Genomic DNA, 8,933 nt, shown 5'->3' with positions numbered 1-8,933 from the left:
GGGAGGGAGCGGTCCCTTCGCTCTGCCTTTCTTGCTCCTCGTCGTGCACCCTGGCGCCTCTCCCGGAGGAGGGAGCTACGCAGGGGAGTCCCCCCTGACAAGGAGAGGAGGGTCGTGCGCTCGAGTAGATGATGATGGGCCTATACGTGCCCATGCTCGTCTCGGGGCACGCGCACCAGAGAGAGAGAGACTGCGCGCGCGCGCCACAACCAGACCAGATGGACGGCAGGGGGCATGGCAGGAGTCTGTCTCTCCCCCTCTATTAGGCATCGCATCTATCGTTCACACCGCCATCTTCGATACATGCCCTTTGCTTCTTCCTCTCATCGGGCCGATGGAGAGGCCATCATGTTCCCCTTCTAACGCCCTTTTCCCTCGCTCTCTCCCTCCCTCCCTCCCCCCCATGACGCTCGTCTTCGCCCGGCCTCGCAGCTCACTGAGTTTGTTGTTGTGGGTCGCCACGTCCCCACCGAGGCCGAGCCTTCCCCCAAGCTCTACCGCATGCGCATCTTCGCCCCCAACAACCTTGTCGCCAAGTCTCGCTACTGGCAGTACATGAAGAAGCTCCAGCGCATCAAGAAGTCCGTTGGTGAGATCCTCCACGTCGGTGAGGTGCGTCCTTGGTTCTCCTCCTCCCTCTCCGCGCATCTTGTGGCGGGCATGCCGGTCGGATGCCATTTCCAGCAAGATGCATCCGAGGGATCCGCGCCGCGAGCTGGGCCATTTCCGACCGGCGCGCGCGCGCAGTGCATCGACGATGGCGATGCACTGGATGCCAATCCTCACCTCTGCATGATCTCTCACACGTCTCATACTAACGCCCTCTCCGGCCTTTGTTGTTGTCCCCTGCGCGCGCCTCTCTCCCTCTCTCCGCAGGTCCCTGAGAAGAACCCCAACGTCGTCAAGAACTTCGGTATCTGGATCCGCTACGACTCTCGCTCTGGCACCCACAACATGTACAAGGAGTACCGTGAGCTTTCTCGCGCTGATGCCGTCTCCGCCTGCTACATGGATCTCGCCGGTCGCCACCGCGCCCGCGCTCGCTCCATCCAGATCATCCGCATCCAGGAGGTTGAGAAGTCCGAGGATCTCCGCCGCGCTTACGTCCAGCAGTTCCTCGTGCGTGCACAGTCGTCCCCCCGCTGCCTATTGCGTCTGATTGCTCTTTTGCCGCGCCCCCCGTAACTTACACACCTTCTGTCCCTCGCGCGTGCCCCCCCCCCGCTTTTCTCCTTTTCCCCATTTTCCCACCCACAGAACTCCAAGATCAAGTTCCCTCTGCCCCAGCGCCGCGTCCGCGCCACCTCCAAGTCCTTCAAGACCGTCCTCAAGGCCAACCTCCCCAGCATCTCTGCTTAAGAGTCTTAGACTTGAGCTCTCTAGTCTTGGCCAGCAACACTCCCATTCTTCTGTATTGATGAACTTTGTGCAAGGCGAATGGGTTCGTCCTGTTACTCTTCAAATAGAGCGAACTTTTCACTCTCCTATCACCACATATCCCCCCAGAGCCGCGCCCCCCTCCCCCCCTTGTCTCTTCTCGTGTGTCTGTGTTTTTTGTATCATCATCCTTTCGCGCCTCCTCCTCCTCCTTGCGCGCGCCTCTCCCCCTCTCTCCCCCTCCCCGCGCGTGTCTGGTGCGGGCGTGTGTGTATGTCTGTGTCCAGCGAGGAGGAGGAGGGGAGTGCGCAGGGCGTCGTCCCGTGTGTGTGTGTGTGTGTGTGTGTGTGTGTGTGGTCCCAGCCCATCAGCCAGGGAGGGGGGAGGCTGTGCACGCCCCCTGTCCGAGGCGGCAGGGGCCCGGTTCTGTGTGCCCCCTTGCCCTTCTCTGCGCCATCTGCGGCGGTGTCCGGTAGAGTGCGGACAGGGGAGGGGGAGGGATGTGCCCAGCGGCGGGGACACGCCTTGTGGATTCGTCGGTCGAGGTTTGTTGGCGTTCCTCGTTTCCGGCTTTCGTAGGGCTGGCGGCCAGTAGCGGGGAACAAGAGGAGGCGGTCGCCAGCGGGGCGGGCCTGCGATGAGCGCGTGTCTCGCCCCCAGAGAGGACCCCTCCAAACGCGGTCGGAGGCAAGCCGCTGTTTGGGCCACCCCCGCGTTCTGGAAAGAGCGACGCGCCCCCGGTCCCCTCGCCTTTTCACCAGTCCCCTCCACCACGTAGCGGTAAAAGCGGCGCCCGGACCTTCAAAGCTGGAGGCTTGAGGCGGGTGTGCAAGCGTGCGAGTGAACTCTTGTTCTCCTCCCGGAGCATGGCCTGAGCCGGGGATATGGGTACGCGGCGCCGGGCGACCTGATCTCCACTAGATCCTGGCGCGGGCCCTTCCAGAATGTTGTCGTGCCCTGGAGCGGGAGAGCTGTGTGTTGATTTGGCAAGCTGGCCACTTGACGGCGGGCGCCCCCACGCATCACTGCTCCAGATCGAGCTGCGCTTGCGCCGGCAGATCCAGAAGGTCCGATCACGCGTCAAAATAAAATCACACGATACAAACTTGCTGGACATTAATCGTCCGAGTCCGCATTGTTCACCGGAGCATGCGCCGGGCACGGCCCGCCAGGACTTAACTCGAATTATGGGGGCCGCCGGTCCCACGCCGCGGGGCACGGAGGAATGAGCGCTCGCGGGTGGGCGCGCTGGATCGGCCCCCGTCCCCCCCCCCCCCCCAGCAGCCGCGCTGGCCGGGCAAGGCTGAGTGGTGTGTTCCGCCTGTGTTGTGCCCCGGATGTGTGAGTCTACGCCTGCACGTGTATGCCACGAGCCCCTCCCTTTGTTGGGTGCGTGTGCCGGCCTCCCCGCAGGCGCCAAGGCCGCTGCCGCTGGATGTTTCAGTGCGAGTGCCTCGAGACCTTGAGGGTTGGGCCCGTCTCCGGGCTCCCCCTGCCAGGGGAGGATGCCTGGGAGACTTGCATCCCCTACCCTGCCCGGGGACCTCTGGGCACCATGCTCTCCTGGCCGACCAGCCGGTCGCAGGCTCCCTCCGTTCGTTCCCATCCCCCCGTGGGCCGAGTAAATTCAAATTGCTTCGCCCAGGGCGGGTGTGGGTGTGTGCGTGTGTGAGCTGTTCCCTGTGTCTTTTTCCCCGGGGAAGGGGGGGGGGCCACCCCAACCCCGCGGCCCCCCCCCCCCCCCCCCCCCCCCCCCCCGCCTGCATCCTCTCCGCGCCTCGGTCCAGCCTGCAATCGGGAGCCGAGTCGGCGCCTGTGCGAATGCGCCGCCTCCCCCCCCCCCTGGCGTAGATTTCCGAAGCGGAGGGGCCTACTCCTCGGTGGTTGATCGGCAGCTGGGGTCTCTACGCACTCGGCCCTCCTATGTTCGGGAAAGGGGGGGGGGGTCAGTGCGGGGTCTTTGCCAGGGCGCCCCTGTGGCGGGGCCGCCCATGCGCTCCCCCACCCTCGGGGACGGTAAAGGTGACCTGGCTGGGTGAAAAAGGCCATGGCGTGTGCCCGGGCGGCCTCGGGCCAGGGGTCGGAGAATGTGGGTGGGCTCCGTTCGTTTGCCCTTCACCGACTGTGGTCGCGCGGTGGAGATCCCGGAGATAGCATGACGAGCCTCCGCATCATTCACGGCAAAGGGTTCTTGGAGCCGGGCCGATTGTTCAACGTGCACGCGTGCGCACATGCGGGAGTACGGGAGTTTGTGTGTGTGTGTATGTGTGTGTGTGTGTGTGTGTGGGGGGGGGGGGGGGGGATCGTCCCCCCTGTTGCTCTATTCGCAGAGAGCACGATCCCGGAGATCTTGCACGGACGCTTCTACCCGAGATCTCGACTCGAACCTGTCTCGGGGCCGGGCCTTCTTGCTCGCGAATCGATCTGGCATGCCGGGACAGATCTCGCCATACCCCGCGCGTGTGGCAGGCCCAATGTTGTTCGCATGGCAGAATGTGTAAGACCCCTCCCCCGCTTTCCCCTCGCCTCAATGATCTGAGCGATTGCCCGCCTGCAGTTCGTGACGCGAGTCTCCCCCTTCCTTTGCTCTTGGGGGGTGGGTCTGCGCGTTAGGGGGGCCCGGCCAGCGGGGGCCGCCGGATGCAGCAGGGACACTCAAGGGCCCCCTCCCGCCAAGTTCCCTCCTGTTGGGGGAGGGTCCTCCATACACATTTCTCCCCTCTTTCCCCTCCGCATTACGCACTCCCAGCCGCATCCGCGGAAGCACACAAACACTCTCAAGACGCGCACGTAAACACAACTGTCCCCGATATATTCCCTCATCCTTTCTCTTTCTCTTTCTCTCTCTCTCTCTCTTTCCCTCGTTCCCTCCTTCCCTCCTTCCCTCGTTCCCTCCTTCCCTCCTTCCCTCCTTCCCTCTTTTCCTCTTCTCCGTCTCTCTCTCTCTCTCTCTTTATTTCCAAGCTCCAGACATGACTTCCCCTCTCTTCTATTAAACTAACCCTCCCCATACATATAGTCCTGTCGATGCCTGACTCTTCTCCCCCTGGCTCCAGGGCCATGTCCGACCCCGAGGAGTGCAACGGTGCCCCTGGCTCCGCGCCAGGCGCATCACCCCCTGCATCTCCCTCCACACCTTCCGTGCAACAACCACCTTCCCAGCCGCAATCCCAGCCGACCTCGCAGCCACCGCCGCAGCCGCAGCCGCAGCCGCAGCCGCAGCCGCAGCCGCAGTCACAGTCGCAGCCTCCCATTTCCGTGTCGATGATGTATTACGAGGTTTCCATGCCGGGGACTGACCTGACTCTCCTATGTGGCTCTTCCCCGACCACGGCGTCCTGCATGTTTGCCAGTACCTCCAACCAATCCGGATACCAGCCCTTCAGCGTCAGCTTCCCGGAGATCCGGTCCTTCGATTTGGCATCCGCCGCTGGGCACTTCGCCACTCCATCGAGCCTGCACATGGATCAATCCCAGATGGCGCCAATTTCCCCTGGCATGGACCTGGCAAGTGTGACTGGTCATAGTCCACTGGCTACCGTTCCCGCCCTCGTGTCCTCGGTTCGCCTTCCTCCAGCCCCGGCGGCGGTCCGCGTGTCGGACCCATCCCACTTGCTTCAGGGCCATCGTCTGCCCGGATACTTCCCTCGGGCCCAGAGCTACATTGATGAGCGCGAGACCATCGATTTCTCGGTGGCCGAGGACCAGCATCTTCTCCCGCGCATGACCCCGGTGGAGGATGTCCCCGAGGAGGCATCCTCCTGTCCTCCTCCCGAGCCTTTCAGCCTGACCAGTGTCGTTATTGAGATGCCCCAAATCCTGGATGCCCTGCGCTTCGAGGGGGAGATCGACCTGCCGGAGGAGGGCCGCGCCTCAGAGGAGCCGGCTCCGATGCATCCATCTGGTGCCCTCCTCCCCAGGCAGACTACTGCAGAGCCCGCCACCCCCGAGCCCGCCACCCCCGAGCCCGCCACCGCCGAGCCCGCCACCGCCGAGCCCGCCACCGCCGAGCCTGTTGTCGCCCAGCCAGCTGTCACTGAGCCCCCTGCCACCGAGCTGATTGCCGAGTGCCCCGCCCAACCGAGTGTCCAGTCCATGGGCGACTTCGTCCCATCTTCAGCCAGTGAGCCGGCCGCCCCGACCCCCCTCCCGATCCGTGATGCCCTGCTCCCCGGTCTGGACCCGGTGGTGATCAGCCGCGTGTCGGACTTTGCCTCGTCCATGTATCGTGCAGTGGAGAGTGCCATCTCCGACTCGCGGAGTGAGGCCACTCCAGCTTCCGGGCTTTTGCCCCTGGCCGCGCGAGCTCTTTTCCCTCCTGGCGAGGCCTGCCCGACCGAGGCGGCCCGTGCCGCCGCCAGTGCCCACATCAATCCCAGTGCCTCACCGGCACGCTCGTTCCTGGAGCAGGAGGATCTTCTCCACACAGCGGCAACCTTCCTTTCGCCACGGCACCTTGATGATGGGATTCGCAGCCTGAGTGAGCGTGCTGAGCAGCTTCTTCGGGGCCCGGCCAAAATCGCGTCCTCGGCTCTCGAGTGGCTCGCGTGCACCATCGATGGCGAGGAGCCACCGGTCCGGGCCGAAGTCCTTCCAGGCGCTTTGCGCATCCCCGCCACGTCGTCCATGTCATCAAAGGCCGACGGTAGTCGCGAGATCGGCGTCCAAACCGAGGTCCCTGAGCGCCGGCGCCGATTCACCGGCAGCATGGCCTCACTGTCTAAGGTGGCCCCGGAGACGCGTCCAGCCGTTCGGCCGACCAGGCCCGCCCTCGAGCGCGGCTCCCACCGGCGGGTGTCCTTCTCCTCGGCGTATCGCGATGAGGATGTCCCCGAGATTGGCCCTGATGGGCAAACCTCGCGCGGAACCCAGGCCGGCGGTGCCGGCCACTACGAGCGCATGGTGCGCTACATGCTGTCACTTGGCGAGTATCAGCGCATGGCTCGCCAGGAGATGTCGACCACCGTCGACCAGGACACCGGTCTCCCGGGACGGCGCCGTGCTCCGGCCCCGGCCCCGCTGGACGTGACATGCATGTGCGAGCTGGCACCAAGCCAGCCACCCGAGCTGGGGTCGCGTTCGCCACGCCTTGAGGCGTCTTCTGGCGATGGATCTCCCTCGGAGGGGCAGGCGCCTGCCCTCGTCGGCGGCCCGTGCCTCCGGTGTTTGTGGCCGGCGCCAGGGAGTAGCCCGCGCAGTCCGGTGTCATCGGCCTGGTCACCCGCGGCCGCCAAGCTGGCTGATCTGCTGCTACACCAGCAGCTGGCATCCATCACCGCGCGGCCAACCTGGATGGCAGCACCGGCCGTTGCTCCTCCGGGTTCTGCCTCGGTCGCCTTCCCTCCGCTGAATGGGCTACTTTCCACCGGAGGCGAGGGCGACCTGATGGCCGCATTCCCGCATGTTGCCGCTCGTGCGGCCCCGACCCCGGAGTTCCTCTCGTCCGACTCGCTGATGGCCTTGATCTCTCCCACTTCCGGGACCAGCGGCCTGTCGCCGGATGTCGGCGGCTCTGCCCCGACTCCTCCAGCCACCGAGATCCTCGGCGCCCCCTGGGGGGACTTGCACCCGCGAGGATTGGAGGCTCGCCTTGCCGAGCTCCGTCCCTTCTGGATCGGCGGCGGAGCCGACTCGGGTTCCACTTCCTCCGAGGACGAGTCGGGCCGGTCCGATGGCCCTCCTCAGGGTGCTGCTCTGCACACCGAGGGTGCCGGGTTCTTTGCGCCGGCATCACCGCCGCCTGGTGTCGCGCCCGGCGGTCATCCCCCCTCGCCGGCAACCGGCCATCGGTCTCTCGGTGATCGTCTTTTGTATGCGGGATCCGGGGATGATATCCATCTGGCAGCCCTGCTGGCGGCCATCCCTCCGCCTGCGGGCAGTGGCGAAGCGCGTGCGGCCTTCCAGCCCCCCCCGACCGGGATGTCCGTGACCCTGGTGTTGCCCCTCCGGTCGCCCTCCTCACCGGCCAGTGTCACCTCCGCTTCTCCCTCTTCGCCATCGGCCAATCATCAATTGGAGTCCGAGCTGCTGGAGCTGATGGACACCCACATGGCCTGGGTGTCCATTCCGACTGCCCCGCGCTCGGATTGGTCAAGTCGCACGTCGCCCTCCTCCTCGCGCGAGAACCTGACCATCCACCCGCTTTCCGGCGCACCGGCCACCACTCGGCGCAACAGCCAGGTCGTTGTCCTCGTCGATGACCAGGCCGACTCCACCGCCTCCACAGCTACCGCCAGCCAGGAGGATTTCGCCGGGGACCGGGACAACCTTTTCACCGGGCCCCGGAGTGTTGGCCGTTCGAGTGGCCACGTCGGGCGCATTGGCGCTGCCTCGCTGCCCTTGGGGGGACACGACTCGGTGGCACCACAGCAGGCGTCTGCCGATGATGCTGTTCCGCCAGCCTACCTGGCTACTGACCGTCCCGGGGACTGGCACTTTGTCCCAACCGCCGGGGAGCATGTGGGCTCTGTGAACGACGATGGCCCGGGGACGGACGAATCGTTCCATCTGGAGAGCCGGCTTTGGGAGGTGATCGAGGCGCTGGACTCCAGCGAGCAGGGGCGTGCTTCGGCCGGGCGATTCCGCCCTGCCGCACGCCCCCCGGCTGTGGGTACTCTGCAGCCTGATCATGGTGCCGTGGCCGCGAGCGATCGGCTCCCGGCCCATGCCCCAGCCATCAACAGCGAGGATGGGATCCGGCAATTTCCCGACACCTTTCTTGTGAGGTGGCTACGTGGGGGGGCGGCCGCCACGGCCGCTACTACCACCACCAGCACCACCACCACCGGGCATTGTCCGTCGCCGAGTGTCGGGAGTTCCGCCGATCCCCGGGTCTCGACAATGACTGTTCCCTCCACCACCTTCCCCTCGGATAGGGAGGGGGAGGAGGGCGACGAGGATAGCCACCTTGTGGATGTGGTCATTGTTGAGAGCGATGTCGAGGATGAGGACCTCGTGGTCATCGAGCACCCCTGATGTGTGTGTGTGTGTGTGTGTGTGTGTGTGGGTGATGTTGTGTGTCCCCTTTCACCTATCCCCCATGGACAGACTTGGCATGGTTTTAGTGTATTTGGGCACCAAGCAGACCGGTAGCACGAACTGACGGCCGCACGCACGCACGCACGCACGCACGCGAGGCGGCTCCTGAGCAGGAGCCTGTTGCTGTCCGAGGAGGGTGTCTTTTGGCAACCGGAAAAAAGGACATCCGGTCGTCGAAGACCAAATGAGGCCTCGCCTTTTCTCTCGGTCAGTGCGGTCTTTGTTGCCTGCTAAGTGCCCCCGTGTGCTGCCTGTTTCTCCCATCAACATGTTCCCTTCCTTCGCAGCCTCCTCCACCCTCCCTCCCTTCGCCATGGAGAGCCAATGGTCAACAATACAGACCCCCCGCTACCACCTCGTGCCTGCGCCCCCTGTGGCAGCCGGCCTTCATGTATCCATCCGGACCAATCACCCCTCTTCTTACGGCAGAGGAGAGACAGCAGTCGATCCCCCTGTGGGGAGAGAGAGCAGGCAGACATCTGCCCCGGGCTTGTGAGACCCAGGTGTGAGGGCGGGAG

General features: G+C 65.0%; 2 protein-coding genes across 2 annotated transcripts in view; one reads left to right on the top strand and one right to left on the bottom strand.

Moving 5' to 3' along the window:
• The window catches only part of H696_00253 (50S ribosomal protein L18Ae), a 2,409-nt gene extending 817 nt beyond the window's left edge, over nucleotides 1-1,592 (top strand). The window contains exons 2-4 of the mRNA XM_009494099.1: nucleotides 433-612; nucleotides 877-1,119; nucleotides 1,258-1,592. Coding sequence (XP_009492374.1) covers nucleotides 433-612; nucleotides 877-1,119; nucleotides 1,258-1,359 — 525 coding nt within the window. The 3' untranslated portion in view covers nucleotides 1,360-1,592. The remainder of the gene's footprint in view (nucleotides 1-432; nucleotides 613-876; nucleotides 1,120-1,257) is intronic.
• A 3,000-nt stretch (nucleotides 1,593-4,592) lies between these two features.
• Nucleotides 4,593-8,373, bottom strand: H696_00252 (hypothetical protein). The gene has a single exon (XM_009494098.1). It carries the CDS (start codon nucleotides 6,084-6,086, stop codon nucleotides 5,037-5,039), a length of 1,050 nt encoding a protein of 349 aa, XP_009492373.1. The 5' UTR covers nucleotides 6,087-8,373; the 3' UTR covers nucleotides 4,593-5,036.
• Nucleotides 8,374-8,933: the final 560 nt, after the last annotated feature.

Source organism: Fonticula alba (assembly GCF_000388065.1).
Source record: "Fonticula alba strain ATCC 38817 unplaced genomic scaffold supercont2.1, whole genome shotgun sequence".
NCBI lineage: Eukaryota > Rotosphaerida > Fonticulaceae > Fonticula > Fonticula alba.
This window is presented reverse-complemented; position numbering and strand designations above follow the sequence as displayed.